At 37.6% G+C, this 16,003-nt stretch overlaps 1 protein-coding gene across 10 annotated transcripts in view; it reads left to right on the top strand.

Annotated features, from left to right (window-relative positions):
- The window catches only part of Phf20l1 (PHD finger protein 20 like 1), an 86,501-nt gene that overhangs the window by 57,808 nt on the left and 12,690 nt on the right, over positions 1-16,003 (top strand). For all 10 annotated transcript variants that reach the window (XM_090339410.1, XM_090339413.1, XM_090339414.1 and 7 more), the window contains 2 exons: positions 5,844-6,008; positions 9,873-10,054. In XM_090339410.1, the coding sequence (XP_090195536.1) occupies positions 5,844-6,008; positions 9,873-10,054 (347 nt within the window). The remainder of the gene's footprint in view (positions 1-5,843; positions 6,009-9,872; positions 10,055-16,003) is intronic.

The following is a 16,003-nucleotide window of genomic DNA, read 5'->3' on the forward strand; positions in this document are numbered from 1 at the left end:
GCTGCAAGAGGTGAAGGAAGGATATACTCCTAGAGCCTTCCATTGGGGCCACCATATATCTTGCCTTAAATAATGTTATGAGTATGAATTTGGTTGTCTTCAGTGCTCCCACTCCTCACCCACTGTGAGACATAAGTACTTGGGCTTTGATGAGCTTTCTTGATAATGCATGTTTTATATGTTGAAATCCCTGATGGACTGTTATAGTGGAGTTGGGCTATCTGTCAGGTAGTCTAGAGTTGACTATTAGCTTTGCTCAGTAAGAGCTAAGTTCTGCTTTAGCTCTTTCTTTTCCAAAAATCACTTAGAAGCCAAGCCTTCCTTATTGAGGTGGTTGTGAGAGACTTCAGCCTTCGGTTTAGCACATGTGTGTGTTTATTAATTTATTTGTTGCTAGTACTAGACCTAAACTCAATCAAGGCCCTGAACTCAGGGCATTGTGCTCTCACTGAGCTCTGTTAGTCATGGTTGGGGCTGGCATCTTTGCTGGTTTTTTGGATAGAGTATCACAGACTTGTCTTCCCAAGCTGGCTTTGATCATGATCCTCCTGGTCTCAGCCTCCTAAATAGTTAGGATTATAGGTATGAGCCAATAGCAATTATCTTACTTATTCTAGTATTTATGATAGTCACTTGTGTACATTTCAGAAGTGTCTATTTTTTATTGTTGGAGTGATGTACAGAGGGGTTACAGTTACGTTTATCAGGTAGTGGGTACATTACTTCTTGAACATTGTTACCCCTTCTCATGTTTTTTCCCTCCCTCCACCCTCCCCACTCATCTTGTTTTTCTCTTACCTTCCCTTTTTCAAATAAATAAACATATATACAATATACTTGGTTCCACATTTAGATACAGTGACAACATGAGATAGACTGTAAGGGGAAAAGTAGAGCAAAGTAGCTTCACATAGTACATTAAGAACAATAATCACATAGATAAACCTCTTGTTTCCATATCCTGGAGCTCATATTACTTAGCCTCATCCTGTATGAGAATATGTACATAGCTTTTGAGCTATTGTGATCCTCTGCTAGGAGAATCCTAGACATACGCTACTTGTTACAAATTATGGACACCATTGAGCCTATGTTCCTTTGCTTACTTCGCTTAATGATTTTTTCCAAGTCTTTCCATTTCCTTACCAATAGGGTGATGTCATTCTTTCTGATGGCAGCATAGAATTCCATGGTGTATAAAAAGATGTGGTGTATACCACATCTTCTTGATCCATTCATCTACTGAGGGGCATCTGGGTCGGTTCCATACCTTAGCTATGGTGAATAATGCTACGGTGAACATGATTGTGATGATAGATTTAGTATGGCCTTTTTCATGGACATTTGGGTAAATGCCCAGGAGTGAGATTGCTGGGTCATAGGGGAGCTCTATATCTAGTATTTTGATGACTCTCCATACTGCTCCCAGAGTGGTTGGACAAGTTTATACTCCTACCAACAGTGCAGTATCAGTCCCTTCTGGCCACATCCCTTCCAGAATCTCCTGTTAGATTTCTTGATAATAGCCAGTCTGAGATGAGATAGAATCTAAAAGTTGTTTTGATTTGCATTTCTTTTTTGGCCATAGATGTGGAGCATTTCTTCATGTGTCTATTGGCCATTCTTATTTCCTCTTCAGAGCAGTCTCTCTAAGTTTATAGGCAACCTTTTAATGGGATGATTGTTCCTTTGTGGATTTGTTTTAGAGGAATTTAATTTCTTGAACTGTAGGTGTATTTTAGATATAAGATCCTTGTCTGTTGTATGACAAGTGAAGATCTTTTCCCCTCTGTGAGTTTTTTATTTTTCTTTCTGGCTATGTCCTTTGCCATACAGAAGCCCTGCAGTTTAATACAGTCCCATTTGTCCAAACTTTGATTTGTTGTGTTTCTGGCCCTTTATTAAGAAAGTTTCGACCCATGCCAGAGAGCTCAAGTTATCTCCTATTTCTTCCTGTAAAATTTTCAGGGTATCTGCTTTTACCTCAAGGTCTTTGATCCATTTGGAGTTGATTCTGGTACAGGGAGCCAGATAAGGATTCAACTTTAGTTTTCTACATGTGTTTATCCAGTTCTGCCAGCACCATTGGATGAAGAGGCTGTCTTTCTTCCAGCCAGTATTCCTGGCTCTTTTATCAAAGATTAGGTGGTTATAGGTTCTGTGGGTTGATTTCTGGGTCTTCAGTTCTTTCCATTGGTCCTCAGGCCTGTTCTTGAGCCAGTATCAAGCTGTTTTGATTACTGTGGCTTTGTAATAGAGTTTGAAGTTTGGTGTTGATATACCTCCAGTGTTGTTCTTTCTGCTGAGGAATGTTTTTGCTATTCAGGGTCTTTTATTATTCCATATGAATTTTTGGATTGCTTCCTCTATTTCGTTAAAGAATGATGTTGGGATATTGATGGGTATTGCATTGAATTTGTAGATAGCCTTTGGACAGTATTGACATTTTCATGATATTAATTCTTCCAGTCCAGGAGCATGGAGGTTATTCTACTTCTTTATATTTGTCTTAATTTCCTTTTTCAGGTTTTTAAAGTTTTCATCCTAAAGGTCCTTTACAACCTTAGTTAATTCCTAAATATTTTATTTTCTTTGAAGCTGTTGCAAAAGAGTTGCTTTCCTGATTTCAGCTTTGCTCTTTTCATTGTTGCACACAGGAAAGCCATTGATTTTTGCGGGTTAATTTTATACCCTGCTACTCCACCAAAGTGTTGTATTAGTTCAAGTAACTTGGGAGTGGAGTCCATAGGATTATTTACATACAGAATCATATCATCTGCAAAGAGGGACGGTTTTACTTCCTTTTTCCCTATTTGTATCCCCTTTCTGTTTGTTTCTTGCCTTATTGCTCTAGCTAGGATAGTATATTGAAGAAGAGTGGAAAGAGCAGACATCACAAGTGTCTATTTTTAGTGCTTTTTAGTTCTTTCACTTCTAGTAGTCAGAATTTCAGAACAGATCACACCTAGCTAAAATCAAGGTATCTATTTAGGCCATGTTTCTTTTTTTCATATATTTTTATTGTAATTAATAGAAGGGTTACATTATATTTGCCAGACAGAGGTGCATTAATTTACATACATTGATACCTTTTCTCCTGTCTTGGTCCCCATTTCCCTCCCCCCCACCCCTCATTTGTTTTCCACCCTTCCCTATCCAATTTCAAATAACCAATTAAGCACATATAAAATATATCAGATAACAAGGTGAAAAATAGTAACAATAGGAAATAACCAAGGGATGGCAAAAGAGAAGTGATAACATAGTACATTAAGCACCACAGTCACTCATTATATGGCTTTTGTTTCCTTATCCTGGAGGTCCTTACATTTAGTGTCGTACGATTTGGCCTAATATCTCTAGATTTTGTTCTACTGTAAATCTCCGCTAGGAGAGCCCAAGGTTTCTACAGATTATGACAAATGAGGGACACCATTGGGCCTATGTTCCTTTGAGTCTGGCTTACTTCACTTAATATGATTTTTTCTGAGTCTTTCTATTTTCTTACAAATGGGGCGATGTCATTCTTTCTGACAGCAGCATAGAATTCCAATGTGTATAAATACCACATCTTGTTGATCCACTCATCTACTGAGGGATATCTGGGTTGGTTCCATGTCTTTGCTGTGGTATAATAGTGCTGCAATGAAGCATCATTGTGCTAGTGGATTTAGTATGCCCTTGTTTCTGGACGGTTGGGTAAATGCCAAGTAGTGGAATTGCTGGGTCATAGGGGAGCTCTATGTTTAGTCTTTTGAGGAACTGCCATACTGCTTTCCATAGTAGTTGAACAAGTTTGCACTCCCATCAACAGTGTAGTAGTGATCCCTCCTGGTCACATCCCCTCCAGCATCTGTTATTAGTTTTCTTGATCCTGTAGGCCATGTTTCTTTCAAGAGGTTCTAGAAGACACTTTGTGTACCTGCCTATCTAGTTTCTACATGTTACCCAATTTCTTGGCTCTTATCTCCTTCCATATTCAAAGCCAGTGTTAACCAGTCAAGTCTTCCCTGTATCACTTTACTCTGACATTAACTTTTTGCTTTTTCAAGAACCAAAGCTATTCAGATAACCTCTATAATACTTTATTTTAAAACCAGCTACTTATTTTCATTTCTTCTGTAACCTTAGTTCTCCTTCACTATTAACTTTAAGTGTTTACAAATTCCAGGGTCAGGACATAGGTAGGGTAGGGGTCAAGGAATGAATGCTGCCTACAGCAACTACAAGCCTCAACTCATTAGCTATACTGACCAGTGTTATTACTACTTCATTCCTGTAAACATGTTTCTGCCTTTTTCCTTCCTTTCTTCAGCTTTTCCTATTCTTTCCTCCCTCTTATTCTTTAGTTTGCCTCAGTAATGGCTTTTCCCTCACACTCAATTAAGAAAATAGCCATACAAGGTGAAAATTTAGATTTTTTTGTCCATAGCTACATTCTTACCCAAATGTAAGACTCTCTTAAAATGAAGGGAAAGTCTTTTTTTCTTACCCACAATACTTGTATCATTATATTCGCCCATTGTTTTTGTCTTGGTTTTGTTTTGTTTCAGTCGTGAGACTTGAACTCAGGACCTGGACACTGTCCCTTGAGATCTTTTGCTCAAGGATAGTGCTGTACCACTTTTGAGCACCACTTCCAGTTTTCTGGTGGTTAGTTGGAGCTAAGTGTCACATACTTTCCTGCCCAGGCCTTGATCCTCAGATCTCAGGATCCTGAGTATCTAGGGTTATGGTGTGAACTGCCTGTGCCAGGCATACATTCTCTCACCTAAAAAAAAAAACCCTGCTTTAAAAGTGTTTTTCCCTCCTACCCATCTACTGACTTGCCCCATCTGAGACATATTTGCATTACATAGTTTCTCAAGCAGAAATGTGGAGTCCATCCTGACTCCATCTCTGCTTTCTACTTCAGATCTGTAACATTTTTGCATCTTGTATATCTTCTACTCCATTACCACTGTCACATTATAAGCCACCAGCATGGCTTACTTGGACCAGTGCCATAGCCTCTGACTTTTGTCCCATCTCTGCATATGCATGTGTCCTCTGCTGCTCCATCCTACCACTGAGTAGTCTGTTAGCAATGTAACCAGACTGCATAACATTCTGCTCCCCCTTATATTACCTTTGAATTAAAAAAATTATAACATTAGGATAAAACTTTGAAGATTAAAACACAAAAACTGGCATACCTTTCCCTCACTGTGCTCTAGCAATCATAATTGTCAAGTGTACACTGTACTCTTGGGCTTCAGAACTTCCTGCATGTCTAAAATTCCATCTTCTGCTGACTTCCCTTTTCCTCATCACAGCCTTCTTATGTCTGTATGACTTATCCCAACCTGAGAACTTTTGATGTGTTATCTTTTCCCAGCACTAGTTCATTGCCTTCAAGGAGGGATATTTTGTCTTTTTGATTTTTGCTTGAAAGATTTTTTTGCTCTAATTTTCACTATAATAATCAGTATTGTTAGACATTAGGAGAACCTCTTAATGTAAGAAATTGCAAGTAAAGGCTCATTCCATCTTGCAGATATTACTACAAACCATAATCATGACTTTAATGGAAGGAAAAATAGAATCTGTTTCCATTTGTGAACATAGGAGCTTACTGTTAAGTCTGCAATCTCAGCTGCATATACTATGTGGAGTAACTGACTTCCTGAGTGTTCTTGCCTAAGCCCTTTGTATCAGATACATAATCTAGCTAGTAACGGATGAGAGAGTGTGATTTTGGTGTTTGCTTTGTGTATTTTGAAATGTCACTTCCTGGGTTTTATGGTTACTCTTCTGGATTACTCGAGATTTACTAATCTGTCTTTATGTATCTTATGTTACAGACTATTCAGACTATGAAGACAGTTCACTAGAATTTTTGGAAAGGTGCACTTCTCCACTAACTCGATCTTCTGGGAGTTCTCTGGCTCCACGAAGCATGTTTACGGAGAAAACTACAACTTATCAGTATCCAAGGGCAATTCTGTCTGTTGACCTTAGTGGTGAAAGTATGTGTAAACATGTAATGGCTAAAATTAAATTAAGATTCCTAAATGTGGAACTGAGAATAAACGTACTTCATTGAATGACTACTCAAGCAAGAATTCAGTTTACAAAGTTGTTACATAATAGGAAAATATCAATATTAAAAATGAGCTACATTCTAATAAATATATATATATGTATAAAGTAAAAATTGGTTTAGTGGTAGGAAAAGATGTTATAAAATTATTATCAGTACCCACTATAATTTTGTTCTCCTATTGTGTCTTTACATATATTTTGGTGTTTTTCACTACTAACTTTTTAAGTACAATTGTTATCAACAGTTTATAGATTAAACAGAGTTGCTAGGTTAAATAGCCTACAGTTTCATTAGTCTCAGAGTTGAGACTCACACTCCAAAGACAATACTTTCCTAGCAATATTCATAATCTTAAAAATGTACTTGCAGCCAGGTATCAGTGTTCATAGTTCCAGCTATTCAGGAGGCTGAGTTCTGAAGATCGTAGTTCAAAGTCAGCCCAGGCAGGAAAGCCCATGAGACTATTCAGATAAACTGCTCAGAAAAAGACAGAAGTGGCACTGTGGCTCAAGTGGTAGAGCACTAGCCTTGAGCACAGAAAAGCTCAGGGACAGCACCCAGGCCCTAAATTCATGCCCCAGAACTGGCAAAGAAAAAGAAAGGAAGAGAGAGAAAGAGAGAGAGAGAGAGAGAGAGAGAGAGAGAGAGAGAGAGAGAGAGAGAGAGAGAGAGAGAGAGAGAGAGAGAGAGAGAGAAGGGGAGGGGAGGGGAGGGGAGGGGAGGGGAGGGGAGGGAGGGAGGGAGGGAGGAAAGAAATTTAGTTTGTATTGCCACTCATATATACATCTATAACAGATCTGGGATTATGGTCAGGTCAGTAGGTAAATCAGAGTCAGGAAGTAAATACCTTTACCAAAACAAAAGGCTATGTCAGGCTGATAAGGGCCTAGAGTTAGAATCCATCAAATGGTCCTTGGATTCCAGCCATCAAGCCATATTGCAGTGGAAGAATTGAGGTACTCTTACATTTCTCATACTGTGTACAATAAGAGTAGAGATTCTCTCAGCTTTGAACACCAAGCGCAGGCTAGAGAACAGAACTCTAATGCAGTACAGACCATAGTCAGGAAATGAGGGAAAAAAAGAAGAGATCTTCATCTCTGGTAAAGCTCTGGCATCTTCTTGAGCTGGGCTCACTTTCTTTTCCCTTCTTAGTTCCTGAGAGGGTAGTTCTCAGTTCTACTTTATTTTGCACTGGTTGTTACTGCATGCTCTCTTCCTGGACTGACTCATTCCTGAGATCACTAAAGGGAAGAGCATTTTCTTTACTGTGAAAACAAACACTTTTGAAATTTTAATTTTTGTAAGTTTGAGATGAGAAGAAAAGATTAACAAAAAGTTTCTTGCTACCTCTATTCTTTTTTTTTCCAATGGACATAACTCCCCCCTTTTTTTCCCATTTAACTAGTGGTTCTTATCTGGACCAAATGATTAATATTATAGTTATTGTGTTGTGACTTCTTTAAAATATGGCTGTCTGTGCCCTACCACAGAACACAATCAACATTTCTGGACAGATCTTTTCAAGATGCAGCTTCTGTGTAATTCTGTGGCAGTGCTTTTAGAACATTCACACTGAACCTCTCTTGTCTGAGTATTGGGCTGTATCTGGGCTAGCCATGGGGCTAGAGTAAGAACAACTGAGACAGAATGAAAAGAGTCTTGCGTATGCATCCTTGATTCTTTCTTGTCTTGGCCCTGCCTTTCTGATCAAGTGCTGGACCAGGAGAAATAAAAAGGTTAGAAAGTAAAAGAAAAAAGTTAGCATGTATCAAACCAGATGAAAAGTTCGTCTAACCACATTTCCTGAGTCTTTCCTTAGAATTGCTTATTTCTAACATATTTCCAGGCTATGTTAAGGATGCTAAACTTGGGAATCACTTTGAGAATGCTGGCTTGGAAACTAGCAATGATATTTCAGGAAATAGGGCTAGAAGTTCAAAAGTAACAATGTCCTTATGGTACCCAATTAGAGCCTTGTATCCATAGCTCCTCCTATGTAGATATAAGAATATTCTTGACTTACTTTTCATATATAACTTTCAGCTCAGTGACCCATTTTTTAAGTTCCCCAAATTTAGCCAGTGGTTGTGAATTATCTGTGGGTTTATATTCTGAAACTTTAGTTACACACTTGATTTCTTCCAGTGATATATATTTAATTAAATAATCCAGTATTATATGTATATGACTGTCATTCACTTAATGTCACATATATGTTGCAACAGTTTCTAAAACTCTTTATCTACTGCACATGGTGGTTTACAGCTATCATCCCAGCTACTTGGGAGGCATAAATCAGTAGGATTGCATTTCAAGGCCAGCTGGCACAAAAACTGAGACCCATCTCAACCAATGGTTAAGTGTGGTGCTTGATGTTGGTGGTCCCAGGTTTGTAAGAAATATAGGTAGGACAATCATAGTTGGAGGCTAGCCTTGAGCCAAAACATGAAATTATTTACAGAACTACGTAAAGCAAAAATTGCTGAAAGTATGGGTCAAATCACAGAGCCCCTGCCTAACAAGTACTAGGCCCTGTGTTCAAACCCCAGTATCGCATAAGAAATTAAAAAATGAACATTTTTATCCATATTCTAATCTGCTCTTTTAAAGCATGAACTCGAATTAAGAAGAGAAAAAGTAAGCAAGATCATCAATTGATGAAATTTTCAAAATGAATCAAATATTGGGAATATTAGAAGAATTTTCTGTACATACCCTCTGACTCTTCGGAAGTTTATAGGCATTGTTCTACCAGTATCTCGTTTCTACTGCCTTTACTTTCTCTAGCATATCCTAAAATCTCAATGGGAAGAAAATATTTTTCTTCAAAACATAAATGTTAATAAATCAAAAGTAAAACATTCAAAACACTGAGTCAGGGAATAGATGAATAGATAAGTATGATTAGAAATTGATTGAAGGAATATTAAGATACTATATTTTGTTTTGGTGATATGGGGGATTGAAACAATCTGTACTAAGCATGTGTTCTACTGAAGTATAACCTCAGCTCCATATTATATATCTAAATATAAATAGCATAATCTTTTTAAAATATTGCCAACCTATGTCTGATCTGATTGACTCCAAAAACTATGTCTCATCTTCTTTCTTACCTCTTTCACTCTTACTCTGGATGCCTAAATATATGCCAGGCCTCTACCTGAGCTCTACAGAGGTAGCTTGCAGTTTGTCAAAATTAAATTAATAAACACTAAAAACTCATTAGGGAACTCCTGGCCCCAGGAAAAGAATACTGATGAATTAAGACTAAATGAGTCTTGTCATATTTAAGAAGAATTAGACTGTGAGTATTTAGATGGCTTTTATGCTACCTGGCTGTGTTACTCATTCAAGTTATGAATCCCCTGCGACAGTACTATGAAAGAGTATAGGTTCTCAGGTTTTTGCTCTGTCTGGTACTCTTCCTATTATAGTATTATGTGCTAGCTATTTCACTGCTTTGAAGTTATTTATCTCTCCAGCCAAAAAAAAGCTAGTTTGTGAATGATTAATCATAAGGAAAATATTTGTGAAAGTTTATAGGAAATACAAATTTTAATTATCCCTAAAGCCTTAAGTATAATCTTTGTAATTTAGTGGTTATTACAACAATGTATGTATTAGGACAGAAAGCAATTACCTAAGCCGCCTTCGTCTTGAGACATTTTGTTAGAATTTGCTTGCTAAATAGCTTATAGTCATTTTTCATAGCTCCCTCTTTCTGAAAAATGACATAAGAAATGGAAAACTGTACTGAGTGTCCTTTCTATGTATCTCCTAGACTTGTCAGATATGGAGTTCCTAGATGACTCTTCAACAGAGAGTTTGCTACTGAGTGGAGAGGAGTACAATCAGGATTTTGATTCGATCAATTTTGAGGAATCTCAAGATGAAGATGATGCTCTTAATGAAATTGTACGATGTATTTGTGAAATGGATGAAGAGAATGGCTTCATGATCCAGGTAGTCCCAGATTATTTCAGTGCTCTTGAAGTGCATCTGATGTCCTCCCCTTTGCACTAGCCATCACACCAAACCTTCAAGTTTTAGATTGCTGCTGGATATTTAATTGAGACCTTCATGATGAAATTCTTAGATGTAAACTGGAACAACCACGGCTTGAAGGGATGTAATCACAATGGTGTTTCTCTTACTGATCTGATCTATGGTGTTCAACAAATTGTTACCCTCTAGTAAGCAGAAATTGAAATAGTTGTCCATATTCTCAAAGAAGAGAAAACTTATTGCAAGAGTCAACAATCTTCCCTTGTAGGAAAGATATCTCCAGAAAAAAAGGGGAAAGCTAGCTTATATTTTGGAATGACACAGGGGAAAATGTGGAGTCATTAGTTACAAGAATAAAGAAAATGTGTAAGTACCACATTGGTTCTGTATCTTCTCTATGGTAAGTAATGCTGCAGTGAACATCCTTGTGCTAGTGCCTTTAGTATGTCCTTGTTTCTGGACTTTCAAATGTCAAGATCTGGAATTGCTGAGTTAAAGGGAGTTCGATGTTCAGTTTTTGAGGAATCATCATACTGCTTTCCATAGTGGTTGAACGAGTTTACATTCCCACCAACAGTGTCCTAGTGATCCTTCCTGGCCACATCCCTGTCAGCATCTGTTGTTATTAGATTTCTTGATCCTGGCCATTCTAACTAAGGTGATGTGGAATCTCAAAGTTGTTTTGATTTGCATTTCTTTTATGGCCATCGATGTCAAACATTTCTTCATGTGTCTATAGGCCATTCTTATTTCTTCTTCAGAGAAGACTCTAAATATTTGGCCCATCTTTTAATGGGATGGTTTTTGCTTTGGAGATTACTTTTGGAGTGATTCAATTTTTTTTACCTGTTGATATGAGGCCTTTGTCTGTTGTATGGTTAGTGAAGATTTTCTCCCACTCTGTAGACTTTCTAGTTAATTTTCTAGCTATGGCCTTTGCCATACAGAATCTCAGCAGTCTAATGCAGTCCCACTTATCCAGACTTTCTCTGATTTGTTGTGTTTCTTGGTCCTTATTAAGAAAGTTTCGACTTGTGCCAAGGAGACCTAGTGTATCTCCTATTCCTTCTTGTAACATTTTCAGTGTATCTACTTTTATCTCAAGGTCTTTGATCCATTTGGACTTAATCCAGGTACAGGGTGACAAAGAAGGATCCAACTTTAGTTTTCTGCAGGTGCTTAACCAGTTCTTCCAGCACCCCTTGTTGAAGAGGCTATCTTTCTTCCAGTCTATTTTTTTGGCTCCCTTATTAAAGATTAGGTGGCCATAGGTCTGTGGGTTAATATCTGAGTCCTCAGTTCTATTCCATTGGTCTTCAGGCCTGTTCTTGTGCCAGTACCAAGCTGTTTTGGTCAATATAGCTCTGTAATAGAGTCTAAAGTTTGGAATTGAAATTCCTCCTGCACTGCTCTTTCTGCTAAGAATTGTTTTTGCTAGACGGGGTCTTTTCTTATTCCATATGAAATTTTGGATTGCCTTTCCTATTTCTTTAAAGAATGACATTGGGATATTGATGGCTATTGCATTAAATTTGTAGATAGCCCTTGGCAAGATTGGCATTTTCACAATGTTAATTCTTCCAATCCAGGAGCATGGGAGGATTTTTCATTTCCTCGGTTCTGCTTTAATTTCCTTTTTCAGGGTTTTAAAGTTTTCATCAAAAACGTCCTTTACATTCTTAGTTAATTCCTAGGTACTTTATTTTCTTTGAGGCTATTGCAAAAGGAGTTACTTTCCTGATTGTTGCCCCATTCCTCTTACTGTTGGTGTAGAGGAAGGCAGTTGATTTTTGAGGGTTAATTTTTTTTTTTTTTTGCCAGTCCTGGGCTTGAGCTCAGGGCCTGAGCCCTGTCCTTGGGCTTTCTCAAGGCTAGCACTCTACCACTTGAGCCTCAGCACCATTTCCGGCTTTTTGTCTATGTATGTGGTACCAAGGAATCGAACCCGGGTCTTCGTGCATGCTAGGCAAGCACTTTAACCACTAGGCCAAACTCCCGGCCCCTTGAGGGTTAATTTTATACCCTGCTACCTTGCCAAAGTTTTGAATCAGTTCAAGCAGCTTGGGAGTGGAGTCTATAGGGTTCTTTATTTAAAGAATCATGTCATCTGCAAAGAGGGAAAGTTTCACTTTCTCTTTCCCTATTTGGATCCCCTTTATGTTTGCTTCTTGCCTTATTTCTCTGGTTAGGAATTCTGATACTATGTTAAAGAGGAGTGGAGAGAGTGGGCATCCTTGTCTCATTACTCATTTTATTGGAGATGACTTTAGCTTTTCGCCATTAAATATGCTAGCTGTGGGTTTGTCATACACAGCCTTTTTTATACTGAGGAATGTTCCATGGATTCCTAGTTTCTCCAGAGCTTTTAGCATAAAGGGATGTTGGATCTTGTCAAATGCCTTTTCTGCATCTATTGAGACAATCATGTGATTTTTGTCTTTGCTCCTGTTGATATGTTTAATTATATTAATTAACTTGTGTATGTTGAACCAGCTTTGCATCCCTGTGATGAATCCTGTTTGGTCATAGTGTATAATTTTTATGATGAGTTGCTGAAGATGGCTGGCCAGTATTTTGTTGAGAAGTTTTGCATCAATGTTCATCAAAGAAATGGATCTATAATTCTCTTTCTTTGATGAATCTCTGTCTCATTTTGGGATTTATAGTGGCTTCATAGAATGAGTTTGGCAAAGAACCTTCATTTTCAGTTTCGTTGAAGAGCTTGAGGAGTATTGTTGTGAGCTCTGCTTTGAAAACCTTATAGACTTCAGCTGTGAATCCATCTGGCCCTAGGCTTTTCTTGGGTGGAAGTTCTCTTATTTCCATTTCTATTTCAGTGCTTGAAATAGTTGCATTAGGTCTTCTTGGTTCAGCGTGGGTATGTTAATATTGCCTAGAAATTCATCCATTTCTTCTAGATTCTCAAATTTGTTGGCATAAAGTTTTGAAAAGTATTCCCTCCTGATGCTCTGGATCCTAGTCATTTCTGTCATGATATTACCATTCTCATCTGTGATTTTATTTGGGTGTGCTCCCTTTTTTTTAAGTAAGATTTGCTAAAGGTCTGTCAATTTTGTTAATTTTTTCAATGAACCAACTCCTGGTTTTGTTGATTCTTTCTGTAGTTTTTTTTGGACTCTAATTCATTCAATTCTGTTTTTATTTTAATAATTTGCTTCCTTCTACTGGGATTGGAGTTGGTTTGTTGCTCTTTTTCCAAGAGTTTAAGGTGCGACCTTAAATTGTTGGTTTGTGATTTTTCCAATTTTTTAATGTAAGCACTCAGAGCTATAAATTTTCCTCTGAGTACTGCCTTGGCTGTGTCCAAAGAAGCTGATATTTTGTTGAATTTTTTGTTCTGATCTTTTTTTTTTTTTGCCAGTCCTTGGCTTGAGCTCAGGGCCTGAGCACTGTCCTTGGACTTTCTCAAGGCTAGAGCTCTACCACTTGAGCCTCAGCACCACTTCTGGCTTTTATCTATGTATGTGGTACCGAGGAATCAAACCCAGGTCTTCATGCATGCTAGGCAAGCACTTTAACCACTAGGCCAAACTCCCGGCCTGTTCTGATCTTCTTGATGACCCATTGGTGATTCAACAATGTGTTCTTCAATCTCCATGAGTTACAGGTTTTTCATTGGTGAGATTGGTGTTCAGTTCCAATTTGATGCCCTTGTGGTCTGAAAGAATGCAGGGAATAATTTCAGTATTTCTGAATCTGCACAGGTTTGTTGTATACCCTAATATGTGGTCTATTTTGGAAAATGTTCCATGTGTTGCTGAAAAAAATGTATATTGTGATGTTGCTGGGTGAAATAATCTACAGATATCTGTTAGTTCTAGTTGGTCTATACAGTTGTTCAATTCTAAGGTTTCTCTGTTGAGTTTTTGCCTGGTTGATCCATCCATACATGAGAGTGGTGTGTTAAAGTCAACAATTACTGTGTTTTTATCTGTGTGTGGTTTTAGTGAAAGTAAAGTTTTCTTGATGAAGTTCAGTGCTCTGGGATTAGGTGTGTAGATATTTAGGATGGTTATGTCCACCTGGAGACGAGATCTCTTTAATAGTATGCAATAACCTTCTTTGTCTTTTCTCACTAATTTTAGTTTGAAGTCTATTTTATCTGATATGAGAATGGCAACCCCAGCCTGTTTATGGATTTGGTTAGCTTCAATAAACATTATTCCAGCCTCTCACTTTCAAAAAATGTTCGTTTTTTTTTTTTTTTTTTTTTTGTGGAAGATGTGTCTCTTGAAGACAGCAGAACGATGGATCTTGCTTTTTGATCCAACTAGACAGTCTATGCCATTTATTTGGAGAATTATGTCCATTGATATTGAAGATGATTACTAGTTTCTGCCATTGTTAAAAGCTTTCATTAGGGCCTGTGGCTTGACAGTTCTTGAGGTACTTAGCTGGTATGATTTTTAGGTGCCATTTCTTTTTCAGAATCACATTTGTGTTGGTTTTCTATGTGCAGAACTTCTTTGAGAATTTTCTGTAATGCTGGTTTGGTTGCTATGTAATGTTGCAACTTTTTTTGGAATGGAAGGTTTTTATTGTTTCCTCAGTTCTGAATGAGAGCTTAGCTTGGTAGAGTGTTCTTGGCTGGTAGTTGTTTTAGGGGCATGACGTATATCCTTCCAATCTCTTCTTGCTTGCATGGTCTCTGCTGAAAAATTGTGGTTGTTCTGATTTGTTTTCCTTTGTAGTTGATTGTTCTCTTCTCCCTGGCTGCTTTTAGGATCTTTCTTTGGTCTCTATTGATCCTGTATGGATTATAATGTGGCGGTGGGATGTCCTTTTCTGGTCAGGTCTGTTAGGGGTTCTAAAAGCTTCTTGTATCTGGTTGGGCCTGCCTTTCTGGATTTTTGGGAAGTTCTCTGAGATGATTCCCTGCAGTATATTTCCAGTGCCATTGACCTCTTTCTCCAGGCCCTCCTCAATACCAATCAGCCTTAAATTAGGCTTCCTAATTGTATCTTGGACCTCCTGAAGTGTTCCCTCATATTTCCTAGATTTGGTTTGACTCATTTTTTGTTCTTTATACCTACTAGATTATCTTCAACCCTGGAGATTCCGTCTTCTTTAGATTGGTATTATCACGTTCTCTCTCTTTTTTTTGCATTTACATACAAATCTAATATCACCACCGGTTAGCGTTTTTTTAACAACAACAAAAAAAACCCCACAATCCAATCTCTATTGTATTTAAGTCCTTAAGTCCCTCTGGACCTACAATATAATTGAACACCTAGGTGTACAGTATTGCTGAACAACCATCAACTGTAGATCCATGCATTCTAAAAGTTGAAGGATGAACAGAGGACCAGAGATAGAAAAATAGTATGAAAGACAAGATGGGAGGTAAGAAAAGAGTAATGTAGAAGTGTAAGATTAATATAGTAATGAAGAAAAGGGGTAATTGACTTAACATGATAGAAGGGTAAAATAATTGAGTACAAAATTATAAAAAATAAGATAAAACTTATGAAAATAAGAAGAGTAGTATGAAGAATATATAAAATATATACATAGAAAAGAGGAAGGTATATATAGGAGAGATCAATGATAAAAAAATTTTTAAAGTAGGAAAAAAGGGAAGATCCCACACAATTTGCGTTCTTAGACAAGAAATACTAGGGTTAAGAACCAACAGATTAAAAAGTAGGTGACTGTATCAATTAAAATATTATTTGTATCCAGTCTGTACCCAGTGCTGTCACTATGTTTCTAGGTATGACCACAATGGCAGAAGGAAAGTGGGAAAAAAAAGTGGAAAGAATCATAATAAAAAAAAATGGTGGAGGTCAAATGGCAAAAAAAAAAAACCACATAAAAATGCAAATGAAAAAAGGGGGTATTCTTCAGTTTATTTTTTTGTGGGGGGAATGGGGTATGAAACTA

This window comes from Megascapheus bottae, chromosome 9, assembly GCF_031878675.1.
Source record: "Megascapheus bottae isolate mThoBot1 chromosome 9, mThoBot2.hap1, whole genome shotgun sequence".
NCBI classification, from domain to species: Eukaryota; Metazoa; Chordata; class Mammalia; order Rodentia; family Geomyidae; genus Megascapheus; species Megascapheus bottae.